Genomic DNA, 27,587 nt, shown 5'->3' on the forward strand with positions numbered 1-27,587 from the left:
GCAGCAAGGCCGAAATCTTCCCCATGTTGGAGAAAGGCCAACCTCAGTGCTCAGGAGGCTTAGCATTGTTTGCTAGCTGAGAGTCTCCATCAGTAAGACTGAAATCAGAGAGACAGTATGGTGTGGCAAAGATGGAACAAAAAAGCAGCTGATGAGCAGGAGTTTTAGTCACATTCCCTGGGCCAGTGGCGTTTCCCAAGCATTCTTTTGGCTTGGGCCACCTTTCTGCAAGGGCTCAGTATCTGAGCTTTTGACTTGTGCACTGGGCAAGCAGTCTTAATATAGAGCGGGCCCATTTGAGTGGGGTTCAGTGGGCTACATCCCAGGCTCGGTGATAGCGGGTGATATTTCATATCATCTAGGGAGAACTGAAAGAAACATGAAACTACATTTCCATTATCAGTGAGGTCCTTAGTGGCCTGAGGATCAAATTGGATCATTCTAATCAGTCTGCCTAATGTTTTCCTGGGAAGCCTCCTACAGACCTATGATTAGTTTCACAGGAAGCTTGAACCACTTTTCATAGGGGAAAGAGTCTACAAGATCTACAAGGCCATCTACAAGAATGGCTGAAGGGTGTTGACAAGCTAAAGGGCTTGCACTATGAACAAAAGGCTCACTCCTGAGAAACCTAAGGATTTCTGCAGAGAGGATTGGTTCTCTTGGCTAGGATATTAAAATCCATGAAAACTACTAGCAGGAAATCAGGAAGGAAATTGCTGTTCAGAGAAGCCCAGGCTCTGGTCCTCTTGGCCTCTGCCCTCCTGTGAATTATTTAGCAGTCCCCAAACTACTTCCTAGTACTAGCAAAATCTTCTATTTCCAGTGCTAAATCACAAAATTTTAGAATTTCAGGAAGAGAAGGTCAAGAGTATCTAAAGTGTAATGTGACGCTCAGTTCCTCTCCAAGGTGCTGCCTAGTGGACTTCTAGCCTCCGCGAGAAACCTCCGATGAGGGGGTGCTCACTGTTTGTAGTTGTGAGCATGTCTGATGGTTAAAAGTTCTTCTTATTACCTATAAAAATCCTGAACATCAGCTGTCCAAAAACAGACACCTATGTCTTCACCTCTAGCATCCTCCCCAAAGGAGGGAGGACATATATTTGCAAAGTCAGCCGCTGGAATAGATGATTAACTATTGACCTTCACAAAAGTAGAATAGTTTGCCTAGAATGTTGGCTGAGGAATCAGTTTTGTTCTGTGTGGATGTGTGAAGAAAATAACATTATATTATGTGAGTAGCTCAAATAGGGATAAAAACTTAAGGTTACTAATATGTGAAAACATTTTGAAGTATTTTTTGGGTAAAAATTGTCAATAATAATAATAGAATTCTGCACAGAGTATATTCTTTATCCTCAGGCAGTCTGTGGCAGACATACTTGGGGTAGGAAAACTTATTCCTTTATTCATTCATTTGTTTATTTATACATCCATCAAACATTTATTGGACACCAACTATGAGCTCAGCCCTAAAACAACAGGGATGAAAGGCCTGGGTTTTTCCCATACAAAGGAGCCCAAAGTCTAGAGGGAGAGATGATGACTTAAACTATTCATTATGACTCACCGAGAAAAGGATTCCCAGGGTTCTACCAGGACTGAGGAATTGCATCTGGATTAAATCAGAAGGAATTTCCCAAGGTAAATGGAACATCACAGATTGATATCAGCTGATTCTTGTCATTGCTTTCTCAAGAATCCCTAGTTCCTTGATGAGTGAGAGACTTGGCTTGGTTTCTTTTTTTTTTTTTTTTAATTTTTTGTTTATTGCAGTAACATTGGTTTATGACATTGTAAAAATTTCAGGTGTACATCATTGTACTTCTATTTCTGCATAGATTACATCATGTTCACCATTGGCTTGGTTTCTCAAAGTATTTCCCCCGCTGCTCTGCAAACAGGACAGTATCATGAATAAAGGGAATGCTTAATACGTATGAAATGAGGAGGGGGAAAAGAAAGGAAAGAGAATAATCTCTCTGACCTGTCATTTCAGCCTCTGGTGATGGGACACTCTGGTCTGTGCCAAGTAACTCTAGCTCGGTGCTTGATATCACATGAAATCTTGTGTAGAAATTTAATCAAGTCCTATCCACCTTCTTTGATTATCATACCTTCTAGGCATCTTCTTTTGTTTATCACTCCTTTAAAGGAGACATCTTTAAATCGTAAAACCCAACTCTGTCTTTTTCTCTTTTTGAACCACTTTTCTCGCTCAGATGCACAACTCCTGTGATGCAAACTAATTTGGTGTTGTTTCCTGGGCTCTGTTGAGTAACTGCCAGCCTCACACTTTGATGAGAATCAAGATACTTGTGCATTGGATAAAAATAAAATGTCAACCCCACTTAAATACAAGCAATTTATCCTTCATTAGCAGCTAGGATAATAAACCAAATTCCCTGTTTCTCTTATAAGGATATTGTGAGCTTAATGAGACCAAACACGTGCTTTGACTTTTGTGCGTTTAATCTAAACTTGTTTTGGAGAAGTGAATGAGTTGAGACTGAATGACCTTGAATGTACCTTATTAAAGGAAATGGAGCTATGTATATAGAAGAAAATGAGAAGAAGAGAAAGTTACAAGATGAAGGTTGGATATATTTTTTACGACTTCTACAGTTGTGTATTGAAAGAGAATTGGATTGTGGTGGGGATTTATGTCTTTTGGGCACATGAAATTTCTCCAATTTGTGCTACTATGTAGCTCATCTTTTCACAGAAATCCAAGACTGCTGACAGATCAAGAGGTTTAACATTTCAGATCCTTTCAGCATTCAGCAAATGCAATGAATATCAGAGGTGGCTTGTGTTGAATGTAAGAACAGATGTTATTTTTGCAGGAAGCAGGGTAGAAACTGACAACCACAGGCTTGCAGTAACTTTGAGGAGAATTTTTTCTCCACCTTGCTCTAAATGTGACTTGATATTTTAATAAACTTTGTATACTTTGATGGACAAAGGGTCATTTCCAAAGCTCATCTGTTAGTTCAGTTAACAGAGGCTTCTGAACTTTTTGCTTGAGAATTTGAAATGTATATTTACCCCTCACCCTGTAAAGATTGATTCTTGGGAAAACTCTTTGAGAATGGTACCCGCCTCCTATTTAGAGTTGAAGACCATGCTTTTAGTGAAGAATGCCTCTGCCAGAAAGAAAGGACTTAAGAGATCCATCTCAATAATTCTGTTTCCTTCTAGAGTGCAGATTTATTTATTATGGCCAAATAGCCTTCTGTGAAATGCAGTACTGGTATCGTACTTGGGAGAGCCAGGCTCCTGTTCCCTTGGAAAAATTGAATTACACAGCTGGCCAGAATTGACAGCACAAGCTTTGGCTCCTGCTGAAGCCTAGCATTACGGATGGCTTTTCACATGCTGGTCTCTCAAATGTAATCTTCTGATGCAGGTGGACCTCCATCTCTGTAGTGGACAGAAGGGAATGTTTCAAAAATACACTGTAAATGTACTTTATCAAAATTATCTCTGCACAGCAAAAAGTTAATTTCTGGTCTGGTAGACTAAATTCAATCCAATTCCACCCAAAATGCCCAATATATGTGTTTCTGGCATCGAGATCCTTAAACATGTAAAGAATGTGATATGAGAGCTACTAATAAGGAACCCCTTTCTCCAAATATACTCCAGCTTGTGACAGATTTAGATATTCCTCCTTTTGGCCCTTCTACTCTCCTGTTCCTGGGTTTCCTCTTTTGAATAATAATGATAATTATTTTTTGGTAGAGCCTTTAATAGGTAATAGTGTACATTATCTCTTTTAATGTTATATCAAATTGTTATTATTGAGAATGAACTATTATTACACACTACAACATAGGTGAATCTCAAAAATATTATGCTGAGTGAAAGAAGCCAGACACACAAAAAACGATATACTACATGATTCCATTATGGAAAGTTCTAGAATAAGCAAATCAGGTTCCTTTTCTGTGGGATAGGGGTAGGGAGGGTTGACTGAAAAGGAGGATGAGGGAAATTTCTAGGCCAATGAAAATGTTCTGTGTCTTAATATGCATTCATCCAAACTGACTAAATGATACACTTAAGATCTGAGCACTTCATTCTATGTAAATTATGCCTAAATTTTAAAAATCACGATTTTTTGGTCTACACAGATGAGGAGGCTGAGCTTTAGGAAGACCGAATGAGTTGTCCATCATTGTGCAGCTGATGGAGAGAGCTGTGCCTCAAACCAACTCTTAAGTCCATGTTTTTCCAGGCTAAAACAATTTCCAAGAAAGATAATATTTATATTACTCCACTATGGGGTCAGTGCATTTTCAGGTGCTTTTCTTCCTGGGAATAGAGATGGGTTTCTGAAAGCACATGAGTCGGTAGCGGCAAGAGCAAAGAGAAGGGGGCCAGCGTCACAGATCTGCAGCATGTATGATGGTTAATGGCCGATGCTGGACTCATACAGTGGGTTCAAATTCCCACTCTGGAACTTACTATGCATGTGATGTTGGGCAAGTCAACCTGGCTGAGCTTCAGCTTCTTTGTAAGATGGGTTGTTGTGAGACATAAATGTGATCATTCATAGACAGTTTATAAGTGTCTATGAATTATCAATCCATGTTTGCTATTATTAGTCACAACTTGGGTTAAAGGGGGAATAAATGCCCCTGTGGTATTAACAGGTTTACTGCATCATTATATGTCTTACAATGTGAAATCTTTGTCTGCACTGTACCTTTCCAAGTGGCTACATAATTAATTCATTATCATATAAAAGAAATGCATATAAAGCTAAGATTCGGTAGTTCCGGTTCTTCTTTCTCTGACTTTGTTTTGGCAACAGGAATTGTTGAACAATTTAGAATTGTGTGTACTTCATTCGCTGTATGAATAATGTCACGTTATTTCTAAGTTCTGGTAGAAAATTCATTCCACGTGTAATTCACTTATAAATCTACAATTCCATGAACTCCGGGTATGATTCACTGAAATATGTCTTAATGTTTGTAAATGATTGTAGAACTAGAAGGAACTATTTCTTGGAAGTAATTAGTATAGTATACAGTTAAATGTGGGTGGACTTTCTTAAAGCAGAATATCCATTTTAATAGTGTTTGGGCATTACCCAAGGATTAAAAAGGAAGAAGAAAGAAAGAGCCTTTTTTATTTCTTTTTTGACTACCTGACAAACAGAATAAACTGCTTCGATGGTAGAAGTTTGTTTTTCGGGTTCTGCTTCTGTTATTGTAGACAGCATATTAGACTATAAATATTTGATTCTTATATATCAGAGCCCTCTTGAGCCTACTCAGGTTGCAAATCCTGCTTGACTTGTAGGCTTATCCTAAAAGGCAATATATTTTAGATAAGCATTATCTGTTGAACAAAAAAGAAAAAGGAGTGAAAAGTTTGGAGCCTAATAGAAAGTAAAGCACTTATATTTTTCCATGCAAAAATACTTCAAACTCCTTGGTTCAAGATACCCAACTACACCTGCAGCTACTATTTCCATGGCATATTTGCGTGGAGGAAAGCCTGGATGCCCAGGAAGATGACAGTGACAGTGTTCAGTCTGCAATTCACAGCCAGGATTTTCCATTTTGCAATACTAATCTCATGGGCTTCTTGTGTGTATTAAACCAGATAATATATGTATAGTGTCTGGTATAAAAAAAAAAGTCTATCATAAGTGGTAGCTTCCTTTGTGCTTTTCGACCAAGGCAAACCTCCCAGAAACAGACAGAGAGAACAAAGAGGGAGAGGGCAGGTGTGTAACACCCTAGAACCATTTTAGAGATTCCAACCTTAGTGATACTTTCTTATGTTCCAGGATATCCATATTTCCACCATCCTCCCAGCTCCTTTGCAGACAGCCCAGGGCCAAGCAAAGGGCAAAAGGTAAAGATCAAAGCTCAAAAGGGAAGTAGCTGGAGAGCTGGAGAGATGACTTAAACTCTTCCTCCTGTTCTAAAACACTATCTACATTCCTCTAACCTGGGAGCAGGAAAGAAGAGGGAGGATGTTGTCAGTGTTGTGAAGGGAAAAGCTCAAACTAAACAGGAAGCTTATTGGGTTATTCAAGAACCAATATAGTTTAGCTAAAGGATTACAGACCTTGAGTCAGACCAGTCTGGTTTACACTTCTGCTTCTTCCACAAATGGCTACATGGAACGTTCCCTGACCTCGCTAAGCCTCAATATCCGCAACTGTTAAATGGGGCTAATAACACGTGACCCGTATATTTGCTGTAAATGTTCAATTGGATAATATTTAGCACATATTCAGAAAGGTTCTAAAAGGCAGCTTTGTGTAAGTACCAGTTTGAATCTCAAAACAATCACCAGAAAATATTTTAAGGCATATCTGCCTGCACTTAGAGAAGAATTTAAACCAAAAATCTTTTTGGCTTGTGCAAGGGACAAACCATTGTTTGTGGGAGAACATTGGAACCCAGATATTCATTGGCAGAGACTAAAACAAGAGTTTTAACAAGCTTGGGGCAAGCAGCCTGAGAAACATCTCAAACCAGTTTTGTGATTCGTAATGTTGCTTATAGACAAGTGCTAATACGGTAATACGGTTTACTGACTCTAGGTATGAAATTCAACAGTTTTCTATAGGCTGAAAGAGTCCTTGAATTGTGTCAATGTAAATAACATCTTTAAATTTAAAAAGTTATTTTTAAATAATTTTAAAAATCATTAAAAAAATCTTTATATATTTTAAATTTTGTTGCCCTAAGGCAGAGTCTACCCAAAAACCCTCTGAGACAAGGTCTCATGGCTCCCCCAGACTAAAGCTGTACTGTCTTCTATATATATTGTTGGACTTGGTTTGCTGTTATTTTGTTTAGAATTTTTGCACTTATGTTTATAATGAAATGGGTTGGGAATTTTCTTCTCTGAAATTTTCTTTGTCTGGTTTTGTTATGAGTGTTATATTAGCTTCATGGAATAAATTGGGGAGGCTCTTCCTTTATTTGTTTTCTGAAATAGTTTAATTAAGATCTGAATGGTCTACTCTGAAAATTTGGTAGAAGTCACTAATAAACTCTGGTTCTGGTGTTTTCTTTGTGGGAAGAATATTAACCAGTGTTTCTATTCCTTTAAGAGTTATAGGACTAGCCATGCTTCCTATTTCTACTCAGGTCAACTTTAGTAACTTTATTTTTTTCTAGGAAATTATTTCATCTAAGTCTTCAAATTTATCATTAATGTGTCAAAAGTGTTATTTTATTATCTTTTTAATCTCTTTTGTATCTGTAGTTATTTCCTCTTCTCTTTATAATACTGATTTTCTGTTACCTCTTTTTATTTCACCACACATGCCAGGAGGCTGTCTATTTTTTTAGTCTGTCCTCTCCTACCTTTAGATTTTTTCCCTTATGACAGATATGGAATATTTTGATAATTCAAATTCTTATATAATCATTACAGAGTATGTTTATTAATTTAACTTCCCTCCCAATAGCCATAGATTTTCCCAGCATCAATAGCAACTCATTACTCATTAGCCACAATAATCTAGCCTATGTCTTTATGTCACTTGAACCAGATGTATTGTTACAGCTGTGGTTATTAGATTTATCAGATTAGATATAAGATTTAGAACATGAGGGATCAAATTCCAGGTCTGCTGCTTACTTGAGGTAAGATATTTAAGCTCTCTGAACCCCAATTTGCCCTTTTTCATTGTTAAATTTTAATTGTTAAATTTTCCTATGGGTCTGTTTATTATAAAGCACTTGTATCTGTTCTCGATGCTCATCACCATCCCCTTCCTATCTCCTTAAAAAACAAAACAAACAAACAACAAAAATAAGCCCTTCTATCTTGACTGCTCAGAGTCAAGTGAAGATTCTGGAAGTTTGGAGGAAAAACTTGTGAGGTTTTGTTCTCCTGGCTCTGACAGTCAGAACCAAGAAGCTTGCTTAGGCCTCTCCTCTGTCCTCCTGATCTAGTTCTTGTAGTTCTTGGCAATTACTCTCCCAAAAGAGTTGTAAGCAAGGCCAAGCTAAGTTTGGCCTTGAGGAGAAAGCCCAGGGCATCAGGTGAGTCCTACAGGCATTAGTTCTTTAGAGCGAAATGTGTGTGTGTGTGTGTGTGTGTGTGTGTGTGTGTGTGTGTGTGCGGGGTAGAATTTGATGGGGAAAGTTGTTAGGTTCTTGCCTCCTGAGCCGTGGAAGTCTTAAGCAAATAAATGCACAGTCAGATTCTTATAGGACTTTTAGTTCACGCATAGTTCAGATGAGGATGACAATGAGCACGAAATGAGATTGTGCACATAGAAGAGTCTTAAATTGTAAAGCATTTTCAAAATAGTAGGTGTTCATAACATTGTCTAGCGTGATGGATGCTGATGCTTCAAAGGCCCCCCTCACCACCTTCTTTACCTGCAGATGCCTCTATGATTGCTTTGGGTCTGCAGCATATCCGGGCTAGGGTGAAAAAAACATCTCAGACCCGGCCTGCGTCTGCCTTACTAATGATTTGTTTACTTAATGTGATTTCCTTTAGAAAAGCTTTATGACTCTGGGCGTATGCCGCTGAAAAGTAACTGCAAATTTACGGAGCCCCAAGTTTGATTTGCAGCATGTTATTACCAAGCTACACCTGGAATAATAGAGGTTCATTTTCTGGAGATACCTGTAAGGAGGAAGTGAGAGCGGCACTTCCTGCCTCTTGACGTCAAGTCCCATTCACGTACGATCTTCTGCCGAGGAAAGAGTAAAAACAATATTAGGAGTTGAGTACTCAGTCATCCTTTCTGCCCGTTACTCACTTCCTGTCTTCACATGTTGGGGTGGAGCTGTTAAAATAGTTAATGTATTTTCCCAAGGAAAAGAAATTACGATTATTTGCGATGGTGAGGAGAGTGCTAGCAAACTGTTGAGGGATTGAGTCTGTGGACATCATTAATCGACGTCCTCTCTGCATTTACTAATATCTGATGAATACACTGTAGACTATTTATGTGTGTGTGTGTATTGAATTATATTCTATAGCAATCCCCAGGTTTGAGGTTTGTATGCCTTTTCTCCCTCACGTGATTATAAAATCCTCAGAAGCAGGAACTTATGTGTGCAACTGACTATCTACCCTACAGAGTCTAGTCCCCTCCAGTGCACAGAGTCAGGGCTTAGTTTATGTGCAATAAATGAATGAATGAAATGATACTTTCAAGCATTTATGATTTTGATAATTCCTAGAGTCAGAAAAGTGATTGGTATCCTTGCAATGCATTTTCTCATTTAAATCTCATAACAATAACAGCAACAAGAATAGCAATAGTTAAATTTGAGTGCCAAGTATGTGTCAGGCACTGTTGTAAGGGCTTTGTATACATTTTTAAAAATTATTTAATCCTGGTAACAATTCTATGAGATAGGTCCTGTTATTATCAGGTAAGGAAACTGAGACACAGAGAGGTTACACACCTGGCTCAAAGAAGCCCAGCTTGTCAGTGGAAGATTTGTGATTCTAACCCAGATCCTCTGACACTGGAGTTCATTTATTAAATTCCTACATTGTATTGCCTCTCTGTGGAGAGCATTGTTTTCCTCATTTTACAGATGAGGATTCTAAGAGTCAGATAGCTTAACAGACTGTCCCATTGTCACGTAGCTAATAATAGTAATAAAGACATGGACAGCATGATTCTACACGGTACACACTATGACCTGCCCTCACTGGACTGGAGTCTTTGGATTAGGTGTCTTAATCAATCACATTCCGGAAGGAACATAGAACATGACAGCTTGAAGGGATTTTAGAAACAATGTGTTTTTCCAGAGTAGAAGAATCCTTTCTGCAGCATGGCTAGGCGATACCTCATCCACTTTCTGCTTGAATGTCACTAGCAATAGGGAACTCACTACCTCACAATGTTTTCTTTTGCTGGACTCAAATATTACCCCTAATTTGTATTCATTGTGGCTCTACTCTGCAGAGATACCAAAGTGAGTTTAGCCCAACCCTCTGTTATTTAGTTCCCATAAATCTTCTCTTCTCTAGGTTAACTCCTGATAACAGTAACTGATCCTTATAGTGTTTACTATGCCAAGTTCCTTATAAATTTTTTATTTATATTAACTCATTTAATCCTCACAACAATTCTATGAGATAGGTGAAATAAATAACACATGGGGAAACTAAGTAATTTGCTCAAGGCCTCAGAGCTAGGTGATAGAAAAGTTAGGAATTGGACCCCAGCAGTCAGACTTCAGAGTTTATGCTCTTCACTTCTGTGCTCTAACCCCTTCATTTAATTTTTTTTCTTTATTTCTTGAACCTTTCAACAACCTAGTCACCTTCTTTACCCTCCTTTAAATATTGTCTAACCTATTAGGGCTTCAGGTATAGAGTGATCAAGGGGGTAAAGGGGGGAACCAACTTCTTCTTTTCTGAACACCATACTTCTATCAGTGGATCCTAACATCCTGTTACTTTATTATGGCAGTTATAGCCATTGAAACCCCTAGAACCTTTCTTCACATGGATTGCTTATAATACACTTCTCTGTGTCCTACATGTGACACAGAGTCAGTGATTTTTATTTAGAATATACAATGACAGAATTTTTCATCTTATTCCCATTACATTTCATCTTTTTAGTTTGGGCCTGTGTGAAACTCTTAAAATCTTAGTTTTTGTCATCTAAATCATCATTCAGCAGCTATGTAGGGGCCTGAAGTAGTAAGAACAACATCTTTCATGCCTGTCATATGTTAGGTTCATCCATTACCACCTTTAGGATCTTAGAGAATGTGGGCCAGGAGCCCTATAAAATCAGGATGCAAAGTGAGCAACGGACCAGTAGTTCCGGCCTCCTTTTAACCGGGCTCATCATTTTCTTTATGTAAAGCCACACATTTACATTTGATCAGTTTATAAGATGCTCAAGATGCTTTCTGTATCTCTGCACAGTAGAGCCATGAACAGTGAATACAAATTATAAGGGTGAGATTTGAGTTCAATATAAGAAAAGGAATATAAGAAAAATATTTCAGAAAAAAAAGGTCTTTGTAAAGGCACGACTTCTAAAATGTTGGTGGTTGGACAAACAGGATTCAGGCATGGGTATTTGCCCATGAGTAGGAGCAGCATTCAGGGTACCAGGAAAGGGAGCAAGACTGGAGGCTTGGAGCCGACTGCCTCAGTTCAAATCCCAGCTCTGCCAACGCTGCAGTGTGACCTTGCGCAAGTCACTTCAACTCTCCATGCCACACTCCCCTGGCTTGTAAGGTGGTTATAATACTATTCCTACTTCATTGCTTTTAAATGAGCTAGTCTACTTCAGACAGTTAGAGCAGGGCCCAATGCATGGTAAGTAGTCAACAATTACTAGTTATTGTTATTATTATACACTAGTTATTGTAAAGCCCATGGGTCAAATCAGGCCCACTGCCTGTTTTTGTAAATAAAGTGGTGTTGGAATGCTGTCACGCTCATTTGTTTTCATATTATCTGTGGCTCTTTCAGACTACAACAGCAGAATGGAGTAGTTGTGACAGACACTCTAAGGTCCACGAAGACTTCCAAATTTTCTATCTGGCCCTTTACAGAAAAAGCTTGCCAACGCCCATTCAACAGGATAGAGGAAATGGATTTCTGACCCTCATCTGTTGCTTCTTTGTCTTGAAACCTTGGACAAGTGACAGATACTCTCTGGCCTCTGCCGCTTCACTTATAAGACACCTCCTCCCAAAGAACAAATCTGTGAAAAATTGTATCTTGGAGATCCTATTAACATTGCCATTCATTTGCTCAACAATTCCATATTTTACAGCCAGACATTTGTGTTGCTTGCTTGGATATAGATGTGAATATCAATTTTTTATTTTTTCTAACACTAATGAGCAGTGACCATGTGCTAGACGTAGTTCTAAGCCCTTGGTGTGTGTTGACTCATTTAATCCTCATATCGACTCTCTGAGATGGGCACTACTGTTGATCCCCATCTTATGGGTGGAGAAAGGGAGGCATTGAAAGGTTAAGGAAATTTAACCTCACAGTTAACTGCCACATTTGGCAGGTGGCAGAGGCAAGATTTGAAAATATGTAGTGTGGCTCCAGAGCCTAGAGTTTTAACTTCTACTGTAGTCACTCAACTTTGTGATTCTAACAGAGATGTAAATGACTAGGCACAAACATACATGCAGACAAATAACTACATGTGATGTGTAAGTGTTTAAATGTGAGATGATTAGCACAATGCCTTCACGGCATAAGCTATCATCATAATGTTTGTGTCCTGATGCTGTTGGTATGAGTGGAGGTTGCCATAAAGCAGGGTTGGAGCTTAAGGGAGGCATCCCTGGAGGGCTTCCAGAAGGAGGTCTTACCTGAATTGAGACTTACAGGATGTAGGGAGGAGTTTTCCAGAAAGGTTTCCATGTAGACGAAATCACATGCACAAAGAACAGAGGCAGGAGAGAACACGGCATGTTCAGAGAATTAAACAGTATTTCTCTATGGCTGGCATGTCAACTATGGGGACCGAGAGGTAGTCAGCTGAGATGAGGACAGGAGGTAGGCAGGGGCCAGATGGTGAATGGCTCTGTGTGAACTGGGACAGACCCAAGTCCTCGAGTGTGTGTCTCTTTCAGAGGAGTGCCCTATATGTATCTATCAGTTTAATGTCTCCACCCTACTCCCCACCACGCACGTGTACACTGGAATGTAAGCACCTCAAGGGCAGGGGCCCAGTCTGTCTTGTTCACTGGGATAACTCCAACACTCAGGGCCCTGCCTGTAGCAGGAGCTCATTAAACGTTTGTTGAATTAATGGATAACTAAACCAATCAGCGTGCTTCTGGGTGGCTGTAGGACTCATGGGATAGGATACTCTCCCTGGGTCTCCAGAGGCATCGCTGGGGGCAAGGATCTTGTTTTGTTGAAGAATCAAGGCAGATCACATCAAATGATGGCACTATCTAAAACAGGATAATTTGAGATAGTTTTTCATTGGAGGCCCAATATTACTCACCAAATTCATACCCAGTTTATTTTACTCCTGACTCCACATATTAAAACCCAGCACCCTCACTCAGAATGTCCTTATGACCTCATGAGAGACTTTTGATCATCATTCAAATGTCTCTTAAAATTCTACTTTCAAGGACCCACCTGGCAGAATGGAAGAGAAATAGATATTAGTAAGCTAATGAAAACAATGATTCTTCTAGACAATTCTGCCAAACCAAAGAAAAAGTAACTTGAGTACATAATCTCCACGTTGGCTTATTTTCATATTTGTCAGGTGCCTGTAGGGTTTGGTAAAAATCAGAACACACATCTGCCTAAGGCCTAAGAATTTGGCACACATTTTAACATGTTGTTGGTGATGACACAAATAGCAAGGTGAGTAAGAAATACTCTTTTGGGTTTTTTTGTTGTTGTCAGAAGAGGCAGCTTCCTAAAGAATAATAGAATGTTTGAAGGGTAGCGACTTTATTTCCCTCCCTTGACAGGTGAGGAACATAAGGTCCAGGAGGTGAATGGACTTGCCCAGGGCTGGAGAACTAGTTAGCGACAGAGCTGGCACTGTAATCCAGGTCCCCAACTCCCAGGGCCAATTATCCTTCCACTTCACCACTCAGCATCCTGAGAGATTAGCTATAGTTTCTGAGAAGCTTATATTACCTCTATCATCGTTTCTTGGTCTTTTTGGAAATACTGATGATCTCCCTCTGCATATTTCCTCTCTAAGATGACCTAGGAAAATGCCATTAAGGGTAAGTCTTACATGGCATTTTGTCAGCAAACCCCACTGTCACCAACATTTCCCCAACTTGAAAGTTTCACCAAAGGTCTAAATACCCAGGTTTCTTGCCTTCACCTGATCCCCTTTCCCCTTAATCACATCAGAAAATTCCCATTTTGTGTTCACATCCCCTAACATAATGAAATATTTCTTTTCCTTCCTGTAATCTGGAAATCCTTTTTTTGTTGTCTCTGTTCTTATTTTTAAGAAAACTTGCACGTATCAGAGGGACTTGCTGGCTCCTCAGAAACCAGCCTGGTAGGAAGGCTGATTGGATTTGCCTAAAGCATTTCCTCATTAGTAGCCTGTGTGCGCTTTTCCTTTCAAATGTCTTCTGTCCTCCTCAACAAAGATCTAATTGTGGCAACCTGGGGCCTTCGCAAACTAGGGCTTCACTGAATGTTCTTTTTGAAATCTTCACAACTACCTGTCCTTCAAATGAAAAACTAGAGACATATTGAAAGTGACTTGGTGGGTTATTGGCTTGAAGACCCCTTCTTTCTGCAATCCACCCCTTTTTTTGCAAGTGAAGATTGGAATTTTAATTGCTCGACCACAGTTTTTAATTCATGATGCCCAGAAAGAGCATGGTTTATTAATTAGTTCTGATTACGATGTGCCCTAAACCTGGGCCTGGCTGCTTCTTGATCAGTTTCAACAGCTCTTTGCCTGAAATGACTGTCTGTAAGCACACGGAGGTGTAATTATGCAGACACTGGCTGTTCAGTTCTGCCGGGTTAAACCCTCTATTATGAACACATATTATAGTGTCTTAAAAGGAATTTATGGAAATGCCATAGTTTAATAGTTCAGGCTTACAAAATCAAGCTGTCTTATGTTACAGGCAATAGCCTCTTAATTGGATGTTTTCTCCCAGTACATAAAAATGTTGGCTTAAATACACACGCATACACACACATACACCATTAATTTTTTTTTTAAAAAGTGTGAGAAACTATATTGCTTCATGGTTAAAAGTAATAACACTGGAGTCAGGCTGCCTGGATATGTCTGCCACTTTCTAGCACAGCAACTTGGGCATATGGTTTGACTTTTCTCTATTGCAGTGTCTTTGGTAAAATGGAGATGATTGCAGTGTCTGTTTCATAGGATTGATGTGAGGTTCTAATGAGTTACTACACAAAAAGCATTTAGCAAAGTCACCGCATTTTTTACTGATTGCTCTGACATATTTACTTGTATTTATGTGTTATAAAATCTAGTTGTGTTAAGCTGACAGAATTAGGGATGCCTCCCTACAGCAAAAGCTGAGTCATCTCCTAATATCTATTCTCTTCTTCTTTCACAGTAATAGCCTCCCCTCCCCACCAAATTTTAGCTGGGTTGGCACAGGGTTGTCCAGAGTTAAGAGTAAATTTATTTTCCATCTAGAAGTGACCATATGACTAAATTTTGGCCAATGGGTTGTAAGTAGATATAGTGTGTCAACTTCTGAAAATGGCCCTAACGGAAGAAGGATAGTGTGTCCTTCACTTCTTTTGCCTTCCTACTGATAGGAATTTGGTCATGATGGCTGGAACTCAAGCAGCTATCTTGGGTCATTAGATGGCAAACTAGGGATGCAGAGCAGGAAGGAAGCAGAAGCCTGAGGCCCTGACAACTTCAGGGAGCAGAACTGCCCTAGCAATCCTTTTCTTTTACCTAGACTTTTGATAAAGAAAAACAAAACTCTATGGGGCCGGCCTGGTGGCGCAAGCGGTTAAGTGCCGGCGCTCCATTGTGGCGGCCCGGGGTTCACCAGTTCGGATCCCGGGTGCGCACCCATGCACTGCTTGTCGAGCCATGCTGTGGCGGCGTCCCATATAAAGTAGAGGAACATGGGCAAGGATGTTAGCTCAGGCCCAAGCATCCTCAGAAAAAAGAGGAGGATTGGCATCAGATGTTAGCTCAGGGCTGATCTTCCTCACAAAGAAAAAAAAAAACTCTATATTATTTAGTACACTGTAATTTGAGGTACCTATTGCAGTCAGATATAATATTAAGTAACACTTTACCCTCCCTGAATTAAACCGCACTCTCATTATTTTGACTGCAATGTGTAGAAATTTCAGGACACTGATTCACAAAGAATCATGAAAGAGTTTCGCACACTCTTTATTTCCTTTTAGAGGCACTGCTGGGGCTGGCCCCATGGTTTAGCAGTCAAGTGTGCATGCTCCACTACTGGCGGCCCGGGTTCGGATCCCGGGCGTGCACCGATGCACCACTTGTCCAGCCATGCTGAGGCGGCGTCCCACATACAGCAACTAGAAGGATGTGCAACTATGACACACAACTATCTACTGGGGCTTTGGGGAGAAAAAGGGGGAAAAAAGGAGGAAGATTGGCAATAGATGTTAGCTCAGGGCCGGTCTTCCTCATAAAAAACAAAAAAAAGTGGCACTGCTTTCCCACCCCCAGACATGGCTGCACTACTCTTACTCTCTGCCTGAGGGGACTTAGCCTGAGGCCTCAATTCGTGATTGGGGAGGCGACTGCTCATAAGTGATGGCCAAGCCTTGTAGAAATTACTTAGAATCTCTTCCAGCAAAAAGAGATATTCTGACAATTTTATTACTTCCTCTGGACCAGAAATTGTGGGCCCTTAGAGAAATCTCATGACAGTTTTCTTTTGCCTTGTTTGTTACACACAAGAACAAGTTGCTCCATTTTCTATACATATCCAAAAGAAGAAGGACTCCTGAACCCTGAACCAAGGGGCATGAAGCAGGGATGCGTTGATGTTACTTGTTCTTCCTCAGGACAGATATGGCAACAGTTCAGTGACCTCAGCGTATCTGTCTTAGGAACAATGATGATGATCTCTTAGTCTCCTTTTTATCCTTGAAATTGAAAACTTGTTTTTTTGGTGGTGCCAGAGATCTCTGGACTCATTTAGGGATTTTGCTGAGTTTTCCTCACAAAACTAGTAAAAGAGAGAGGTGATCTCTAAAACTCTCAGAAGAAGCATGGGTTCTAAGGAAAACCTAAGCCGTTTAGCCTACCCAGGGATGACACCTTATTTCTGTTTGTCTTGATGGGGAAGACCAAAAGTGTTGTTCAGCAAAATCAAGTCAGGTTTCTTAAACTTGTGGGTTGGTGTCTTTCCATCAGGAGAATTCTTATCCTCTGCCACATTCTTTCTATCCTATCCTTCCAGGGCTCCAGTTAGACACATATTAAACCTTCTCACTTCATCCTCCACATCTCTTAATCTCTATTTCATATTTTCCTTTTTTGTGTATTTTTGTGCTGCATTCTAATTTCTTCTGATCTACAATTCACTCACTAATTCCTTCTTCCGACACGTCTATCTATTGAAGTTTTCATTCTGGTTTTATTATTATTATTATTACTATTAGATATTCTATTCGGTTATTTTGCCAATCTGTTAGGTCACTTTTTAAAAATAATCTCTGGAAGATTCTCTCAACCTTTCAGTTGTTTCTTTACACATGGTAAAATAAACATACTTGTCACTTTGTAGTCTGTGTGGGACTGTTACTGCTATCAGTTATTTTTACTAGAATTCGCTCAGGGTACCTTGTTTCTTTGTGTGCAACATTTTCTTAGATTTTATGCTGCTCATTGCCCTTGAAATTGATTCACAGGGATTCTTTGAAATTTAGGATGAGATTGCCGTCCTCCAGAAAGGATTTGCATTTGATTCTGGAGACCTGTCCAGCTTGGCACCTCCTTAAACCAGGTTTAAGATGTAACACAAGAACTCATGATATCACCTCACTTCCCTTCTTCCTTTAAGCAGGGACAATTTCTTATCATCTTTCATGGACAGCACGTGAAAATTAACTGATGAGTTTTGGCTGAATGAGTGAATCTTTAAATTATCACACCTACCTTGTTAACTTATAGTGTCCATTTTATTTTCAGTTGGTCAGTTAAAAGGACTACTCTGTATCGAATATCATTTCCAATGGGGTGTCTTTTATTCAAGGTATTGCTATGCTTTCTCTCGTATGTAAATTCCCCATGTTCTGCCACATAGGAAGTGGTTACTTGGTAAACATTTGCTTCCAGGCTAAGATTTGCTGTACTTCCCATGCTTCTGCCCAGGAGTGAATCAAACCACACATTTCTGGGATTCCTCACACCTTGTATGGATATTCTGAATGTTGTTCAAGTTATCTCTGACAGTAACCCCCGATGGCCCTATAACTGGTAGATCTACTGCTAATATCTTTTCCCTCTAAGGCACCCAATCTCACTTTCCAGGAGTTCTCTGTACAGCTACCCTCTGATTGTACCATTCTCTTGCTAATAGACCACCATGGCTATCACTACTGCCTGTAGAATAAAGTCCAAACCTATTAGCTTGTCATTTTACATCCTTCATCTAGGTGGGATAGCCAGATTTCATGAAAGAATAAGATCTCTGGGAAATCAAACCCCAGCTCCACCACTTACTAGGCATGTGACTCCATATAAGCTAAACTTCTGAGCATTGCTGTGCTGATGTGTAAAATAATACTAGTCTTGCAAGGGATAATCTACGGAAAGCTCCTGGTGTCCACTAGAATTAAAATAGTCCTACAAGACATTTCTTTCTAGCAGGGTCTGAAAGGGATGGCAATTTTTTCTTTCATTGCTTGTGGATACGTGGATACTCAATAAATGAAAAATCCCTTGCCCATTTTTTTCTCTGGACCTTAGTTTCCTTGTGTATAAGGTGGTACGTTAAACGGTCATTTTGAAGCTTAAATGTGAGAAGCTATGTAAAGTACCTGGTCCCATACTTGGCATATCATTAAGTGTATAATAAATGTTCCTTCTTTATCCCCCTTCAAATTGAGGTGCAACTTTCGTTTCCTATAGAATTGCAATAAAAATTATAAGTCAAAGTACATAATATAGGGATTGTTATTCTCATGTCTACTTTTTAAAGTCCTATCTACCCTTTAAGGCCAAGTTCACATGCCACCTAATCCGTGAAGCATCTCTGGATTCTCACTTTTGCAACACTCATCCCCTACTCCAGCCAGAAGGATAATAATGCAATCAAAGGAGAGTCTTCACACCATCTCAGCAGATACTTGAATTTTCTGTATATCAATAAGTATAATTCTACCATATACAAAGCTAAGCAGTTTCTAGTTTCTACTAAAGCATTTTTAGAGATGAAAAATTCAGTATCTTCAAAGAGATCTATTTATTCCAGCTTTGGACAGCTTAAATCTGTTCCCCTAAATTTTCTGCATTTGTTGTTAGGTATGTCTGTGTTTCTCTTTAAATATATTGCCCAGAAATAAGCAATATTCCTTAAAATACACAGTCCATGGGCACCCTTTCTTTTTCTGTAACTGCAACCTGTGGTAACAGTTTGCAGCAACTGTGGAGCTGTTTTCTTCTAATTGCATTTATATTCAGTTAAAACCCTGAAATCTTGTTTTCAATATGTGTTGGTGCTAACTGACATCTCTTCTGTCTTGAATGAATATGGCTGTTTGTGTGTGTGTGTGTGTGTGTGTGTGTGTGTGTGTGTGAGGAAGATTAGCCCTGAGCTAACATCCATTGCCAATCCTCCTCTTTTTGCTGAGGAAGATTGGCCCTGGGCTAGCATCCGTGCCCATCTTCCTCTACTTTATAGGGGAGACCGCCACAGCACAGCTTGATAAGCGGTGCGTCGGTCCACGCCTGGGATCCAAACCTGCAAACTCCGGGCAGCCGAAGCAGAGAGCGCACACTTAACTGCTGCACCACCGGGCCGGCCCCAATATGGCTGTTTTTGATATCTGTGACTGAGTTTCGCAATGTATATATCCATATTGCATGCATCTGGGTATGTTTGGTCTGCTTCTTAAATTGTGGACCTAATCTCTCACTCATGCTCTCAGATCCATTTTTCTCATGAGTTCTTCCAAGGTACTTTAATTTATTCCTGTTATAAAACTTAGCTCGTTCTGCTTGGTGCCATAGTTTATGTACTTGTCTTATGTCACTGTCATAGGTGGGGTCCCCTAGAAGCAGAGCCTCTGTCTGGGGGATCGGGCAACAACTCTACAGCCTCCCAGGCTTGGTGGCTTCTGTTGAGCCAAGAGCAGTTTTCCAGAGCAGGGGGGAAGCTAAGAGTTGTTCTAGCCAACACACAGCAGCTAGGGAATAGGTGCTCTGGCTGGTAAAAAGGGACAGCAACAGCATCCACTATAATCACCCATGATTTTGTAACTCTTGAGTATGGAAAGTATGTATTGTTTATTTCTGCAGTCTCCATAAACCAGGCTCCATATCTTGCACAGTGAAGGTGCTGGTTTGTGGAATTCAGTCCTCAAAGATCTGGAGCAAATGCCCTGTAGTTTGCACCCATTCCAATCCACTGCCATTTGCAATAACAGATACCTGTAGGGGACTTAGCCAAATCCCCCCTAAGCAGCAGAGAACCAGACTGTGTGAGTGATAGAGAGAAGGATATGGAAGTTTATGTTGCATGTTCTAAGAATCTAGTTGCCCTATCAACTCAAAAGCTGTCTAAGGACCAAATGCTTAAATTCAGAATAGGCAAATAACTTCTTAAGACTAAGCAAACATATCGAAGAGCAGAATTTCAGTCTGTTCCACTCAGCTCTTAAACTATTTTTGTTTTTTAAAAATTTATGAAAATAATATATACGTATGGCTAAACATAAAAATGGTAGAAAAGGGTAATAAATGCGTAGTAAAAGTCTATTTCTCCATCATCTTGACTTATATTTCCACTCCCCAGAGCTAACTACTGTTAAGATTTTTTGTGTTTCTATCCGGAAACAGTTATAGATATACACGCATATATATTTATGATTTTATACACAAAAAGATTACAGTATATGTACTTCTCTCGACTTTTTTTTAAAACTATTAATAGTTTTAAATAGGCCTTTTATAGGCCTTTTATAGGTCTTTCTACATTGATACATCCATATCTATCTCATTTTTTAAAGTCACTGTGTAGATGTCTTACAATATATTTAATGTCTCTTTTTTAGTGGACATTTAGGTTATCCCTAGTTTTCAGCTCTTACGTACAATATTTTTGCTCTTACAGATTTCTGCCATGAATAAATAAGTATTCATCGATGTATTTCTTTGCATATATGTTCTTAGCACAATGAAATTGAAAAGCCTATCTTTGTTTCTCAACAGAAAAATGGTGACACGGGTAGTGAATGTGGCTACCAGATTCCCTACTTCTAGACTGAATGATTATGTGTCTTTTAGCCTAAGTCACGCTTTCTCGTTCTCTGCCTGTTTGTTTTTCAGCCTCTTTCCCAGAATGCAACTTAAAATCAGAAAAGATAAAAGTCATCATAGTTGAAAAAAGCTGAAAGTAATTCTCAAGTTCAGGTCATCCTAATAGCAACTTTTAAAAACCACTTTGGTATATAATTTAAATAACAAAATATCTATTTTGAGAGGAGCAGAAATTCTGAATCTTGTTCAGAATGTAAGAGGTTGAGTGTTAAGAGCTTGTCTAATGCAAGTTTCAAAAACGCAATCAGACTTTCCGGAACTTCAGCCCTGATGTACTTAAAAGCGCTTCTTGTCTTTCTGCTTGCAGTGAAGTACATGCGAGAGGCCACGCCCTACGTGAAGAAAGGCTCCCCCGTGTCCGAGATTGGGTGGGAAACGCCTCCGCCTGAATCCCCTCGGTTAGGGGGCGGCTCCTCAGACCCTCTGTCGTCGCAATCCTTCTCCTTCCATAGAGACCGGAAGAGCATCCCCCTGAAGATGTGCTACGTCACCCGGAGTATGGCCTTGGCTGACCCTGAGAACAGGTAAAGAGGGTCAAAGATTTCCGTATCTCGGCAGCTCTTTGGCCCCAGAGGTTAAAACGGGGCTTTTGCCAGGGCTGTGCTCCTGTTCTGAAAACACTCAGTGGTGTCGGAAAAAGAGCCTGCAAGGGCCATGCTGAGAGGATGTGTGTGTTCAAGCCAGGCCTCCCTACCTTTCTTCTTGAATCCTTCCTCTTGCTGTCTTTATCCTCGGGAAGAATCTGTATACTGAGCTCTGCTTCTGCACAGAGTTGAAGAATTGGAGTCAGGATCCTAAGTGCCTTCCCCGGGTCTGCCGTTGCTCATTTATGTGACTTTGGGCAAGTTTCTTAAACCAGTAAACCTTAGTTTTGTCATCTATACAATGGGAATAATTGAGAAAGATACCTCATTGGGTTGTGAGGATTAAATGAGGAAATCTATGTGAAGTGCTTAGTACAGGAAAACCTTCCGTGAATATAAGCTATAATAATATTCATTATTAATCTTAGATAGTAGTAAGCAAATCAGCCTCTCTGGGCCTCAGTGCCCTCAACTGTGTATTTGGAGGATTTGATACGAGGATCCTTAACACTGTGTTCTGCTCTAAACCGCTCTTTACACTCAAGAGAAAAAGGAGCGGCTTTGATCCAAGCCTGGAGAGCTGTTTCCAGTCTGTGTGTGACTTCTCATGCCAAGGAGAGATATATCAACCATGGCGATTAAAAGGAGTCCAGCCAAGATGAGCAAATATTTCGGGTCCCCCTTCCCCCGAAAGTCTTACTTTAACTCACTGGAACAGAAAACATACATCTTGGAGGAAAATAAGAGCTATGTGGAGAAGAGAGGGAGGAAGTGAGCCAGCAACTGGGGAGTCTCGGTGACCTTTGCATCCACATTCAAATGCTAAAAATAGGAACAGCTCTGCTGGCTCTTATTTATAACATGTGTGGGACAGCTGCTACCCACCGGAGTAGGAAGTGTTTGGCTGGGTTCAGAGTTGCTGACGGGGAAAAGCCAAAGGGAATAGGGGCAGGGAGAAAGTTGCCTCCTTGGCTCGCAGCTCAAGACTTTTTTTTCTCTTCCCAATAAGCTCGCTCTAAGGAAGCTGCTAGCCCTTCTGACTCCAGCCAGCTGCAGGATCTCCCCCACTCCCTACCCCCTCCCATGTCAGTTATAGCTGCACAGGGATCAGAGATGCGCTGTTGTTTCAGAGAGCCGGGGAGTATCAGCAAAAGATGAGTCAGGGCAGACAGACTGGGAAGCAGGCAGGATTCTTCCATGAGCCACTCCCGCCTGCTTGTTCTCTGTTTTGTCCCCTTGATTTCTGCTGATTTCCTGGGCATGAAGTTGATGTCCCGGTTTCTCTGAGTTTCCTCTTTCCTGGCCTCTTACCCACCAATGAGACAAGTCCTGTCTCCCAAGAGTCTGATGTCTAAGGTTTCAGATCTGATGAGTTCATAATTTATCCAGAGCCTCTCTTGTGCTGGGCATTATGCTAATTACTTCAGACCAGAGACTGCCAAGTGGCAGCCTACAGATATGTGTACCCAGCCCACAGATATGTTTTTTTAATGGTCTATCTGGTGTTTTAAGGGAATTTCAATTAGTTGCCACATTGAATAGCTGGCAAATTTTACATTAAAAAGCCAATTTTTCTAGAAAAATTGGAAGATCTGGTGATATTATTAGCCCCATGTTGCTGCAGGCAGGGATCCAATCTACATGAGCCCAGGAAAGGCTTCTCCTTTGACAAGGGAACGAACTCTCCCGGTCCCTTCTATTGCCTTACACTTAGGGGATTCAATTAATTACATGCCTGGTCCTTCACATTTCCTGCCTAGTCCTTGAATTTGTAACCCTGTAACCCTGCTTAGTTCTTTTAACAGCCCTCTGAGTTTCTATCATTGTCCCCATTCTATAGATAAAAAACTGAGGCTCAGTGGTTATATAAGTTCCAAAAATCATTTAGCTAATATGTGGTATAGCTGAGCTTCCAACTTATGCCTGTAGAGTACATATAGTGTCATTTACCTGTACCAGAAAAATGCAAACAGAGACTAGAAAACTCGGGATATTGCAGAAGTGATTAATGCATTGGAGAGAGAGTTCCAGTAGATGATGTCAAGGATTCCTTCCAGCTGTGGACTCACATGCTATAACATTTCTCCCAAGGCATTTAATTATATTTTAAAGAATATTTTGGGAGACATCAGACCTGAGTTCAAATATTGGAAACTTCATTCTGTCAAGCCAGTGGAGGGAATGCATTTTTAAGCTTTTATATTGGTGCTCTTCAAGTCCCATTGATGAGTGTATGTGGGGCCTCCCAGGTGGCGAGGGAAAGCCTGTCCTACAGGGTGTGAGAACCAGCAGAGCAAGACTGAAAATGAGAATCCAGCTAAGCCAGAGGGTCCGAGAAGGGACTTCAGTCCAGACAGATCCAAACTGCTGATAATAAGATTAACTTTTCACTGTGTATACATGTATCAAATCACCACAATGTACACTTTAAATATCTTACAATTTTATTAATTATATCTCAATAAAGCTGAAAAGAAAAAAAAAGGTTAGAGGCTTAGGTGAGTCTTGACCCTGATTGAGGAGCAGACGAAAAGAAAAAGAAACAAGTATTTTTTGGAACTCCAGTTACATGCCGGGCACAGTATAGTGTACCAGTCAGAAACATGGACTCTGCAAAACCCAACTCTGCTGCATACGAGACACACCTAGCACAAAGCGATTGCAAAAGGCAAAAAATATAGAGATGGGCAAAGCACACAAGGCAAATGAAAACTAAGAACAACAACAGAAAATATCGATTTTGATCTTGATCTGTGACAGGGGAAAATGCAGGCCGAAAAGCACAAAACAAGACAAAGAAGGACTGATTTACGCTAAAGGCCAGAGTTCACAAGGAACATTCAGCAGTTCTGAATGCACACCAAATAACACAGAAGCGACCATTAGAGCAGAAGATGCAAGAAGAAATAGAAACGTACTAAGATCAGGTAACTTAACATACCACTCTCAGTCCAAGACAGGGCAAGTGGACATTAAAGTTATAAAAGACCCAAACATAATTGATAAGGGAGATCTGGATACATCGCAAACTTTGTACTCTGATAATAAAGAATGCACTTTCTTTTCGAATCCACTTAGAACATTCACAAAATTAACTCTAGATTAGATCATAAAAAAATGCAATAAGGATAAGGTGGAAAATGCAATATGGATACAGTAGAAATAATACAAACAACATCCTCTGATGATAGTGGAATAAAACTAGAAAATTAATAATAAAACCAAACCACAGAAAGTCTTTCTTCATGAATTTTTAAAAACTCTCTATGAAATAACTCTTGGGTCAAAGGGGAAATAGAAACTGAAATTGTAGCATTTCTAAAAAAATAATAATAACGAAACTACTGCATATATTAAACATAAAAGAGAAAGAAGGAGAAAGGGAGAGTGTTGACTCTGGAGTCAGCTAGATCCACGATGGAATCTTAGTTCTACCACTTACACGTGAAATTAAGGAAGTATCTCATTTAATCCAAATAACAATTCTAGGTAAGAGGTACTCTAATCTCTATTTTATAGACAATGGAACTTTGTCCAGAAATGGGAGTTGAAGCAAACAGTAGATCTGGGTTCAAACCCACGCCTGGCTGACACCAAACCCAATTTCTTAATCATGACATAAAGCCTCCGACTTTAGCACCTGGCAGAACAGCTCACCTGACCTGTAATCACCATGGCCAGGAGTTAATGGTCTCCTGGATGCTAAAACCTGAGAACCGATGACAAATGCCATAGCATCTTGGGGCTAATCCTCTCAGTTGGTGACACACAGCTGCTTAGAGTTTGCATTAAAAACTCTAATGTTCAATTTCTCAAAGAGAAAGAGCCATCGAACAGCAGGCGGGATTGCTGCTCTTTCTGTGGAAAAGGTCACCCAGCAGGCCCTGAATCCACAAGAAGATGTCACTGCTAGTGGTTGTCAATGATTACAACACTTTTTTAAATTCTACCTCCTACATACCTCTTGTTTTTCATTATTCAGCTCTTCGCCTTCACAGCCACTGCCCTAGCCCAGGCCCATATCCTCAGTCCTGCAGACTATTTGGACATATCTCCTATCGGATTCTTTGTTTCTAGTGTGCTCCTTCCCCAGCCCCTACCATCTACCCTACACCCGGCTAGCCAACAGAGTGTGAAACATTCAAAATTTACCCATTTGGTCAAAATGCCTCCCTGTCACCTTCTTTAATATCGAAACTCCTCAATATTGCATAAAAACCTCATGAGGTTTTGGATCATCCCTGACTGTCCGCCTCCTTCCCATCTCATCCTTTTTGCTCCAGCAACCTTTAAACAATTTGTGCATATCCTACACTTGCCTCCCTGACGACTTCCTCATCACCCTTTAAGCATCAGCACACGTGTAGCACAGGTCCCGCTATCCGTCCATTATAGCATCCTTCATCAAATGACTTGTGATTGTTTTCTTACATGCCTACCCAATTCTTACAGCCATAAAACACCGGAGGTCTGGGGTACCCCATGTTTTCATTTTAATACTCCAGCCTTCTAGAACTTTGCTTGGTACAAAGCAGGCATTCAGAAATGTATAATCCATTAATAAATGATGAATGGCATATTTATCTGTCCATTTTGGGTATTCTTACCTTTTCAAAAAAATCTCCCACTAAACAGCCTTGGGAATAAGAGAATAAATAATAACACAGTTCTATCCTGCCAGGCTCAGCAAACTTAAAGAAACCAGGACAGTCCATTAACTAAGCCTGCTACTGGGTTGAAAGCAGATGGACCAATATGGGCGGTGTATGAAGCTTTCGTTATGACTGTATGCCAGTAACAGACCCCACTGTAGACCTTTATGGTTAAATTATGGAGTGATGCTCACAACCTTTCTTGAAATTTCAACAGTGCACATCTCTATTTATGGTACATAAGTGAAAGATTCACAGAAGGCCCTGTTGTGGTTTCAGATGGAAAAGCTCCACTCAGCACACTGTGATTCAGAGGGGTGTGATCTGGTAGGTCCTATAGGACATGTGGATATGTTCCCACAAAGTGCCCTCAGTAATGTCACCACAATCCAGTGCCCAAGCTTCAGCCACAGAGGATCAGAAACCTGATTAGTGACATAGTGACACTGGATCCATCTCTAAAGTGTGGACTTGTATTAACCAAACAAGCCAGGATTCACTTGTAATGGGCAACATAATTGTCAAGCAGGTGGAAATGCTCACATAGGAGGATCTGTGCGTCCTCCCATTATGGGCAGGCTGTATTGGAAGATAAGTGTGAGTATAGGCAGAATATCAGAATACCAAGTAACAAAAGCAACGTGGACTTTTAAGGCAGCCTAAGCAATGCATTCTCTCCATGTAGGCCAGCTATGTGAGAAATTAAATTGTGACCAAGGTTAGCAATATAGGAGATGCTAATAGACCTTAAGAAGTATATATGTGTGTGTATATAGATATATATATAGTGTGTGTGTGTGTGTGTGTGTGTGTGTGAGGAAGATTAGCCCTGAGCTAACATCTGTTGCCAATCCTTCTGGTTTTTGCTGAGGAAGATGGGCCCTGGGCTAATATCTGTGCCCATCTTCCTCTACTTTATATGGGACACCACCACAGCATGGCTTGTTAAGCAATGCGTCTGTCCGCACCTGGGACCTGAACCCGAGAACCCCAGGCTGCCGAAGCAGAGTGCGCAAACTTAACCGCTACGCCACCAGGCTGGTCCCGAGAAGTATATTTTAGACAAGGAAGCTGGAAGCCGTCCCTTCTCAGGGGAGGAGAGCCTTGCCAAGGTGGTCATTATGTTAATTTCTGCTTTACTGAGACTCCCATCTCCTTTGGGCTGTATGTAAATGAGCCGGGGTGCTCCCGTGTGAGTTTCCCCTGTCCCCTTTGGTTCATATGATCTTATTCCTGATGGATATCATAATGGTGGACTTAGTCTTGGTTATCAAATTAAATCATTTCCAGTCCTGGCTCCCTGAAGTTGCTTACATATCACCTTGTTTGGAGTTTTAGATGATCCCAAATACTTCAGTTACACATTTC

The 27,587-nt window shown here is 40.4% G+C and overlaps 1 protein-coding gene across 1 annotated transcript in view; it reads left to right on the forward strand.

The window, feature by feature from the left end:
* The window catches only part of SNTB1 (syntrophin beta 1), a 231,649-nt gene that overhangs the window by 80,823 nt on the left and 123,239 nt on the right, over positions 1 to 27,587 (forward strand). The window contains exon 2 of the mRNA XM_004431108.3: positions 21,291 to 21,507. Coding sequence (XP_004431165.1) covers positions 21,291 to 21,507 — 217 coding nt within the window. The remainder of the gene's footprint in view (positions 1 to 21,290; positions 21,508 to 27,587) is intronic.

Source organism: Ceratotherium simum, chromosome 23 (assembly GCF_057802395.1).
Source record: "Ceratotherium simum simum isolate JZ-2026a chromosome 23, ASM5780239v1, whole genome shotgun sequence".
Classification (NCBI taxonomy): Eukaryota; Metazoa; Chordata; class Mammalia; order Perissodactyla; family Rhinocerotidae; genus Ceratotherium; species Ceratotherium simum.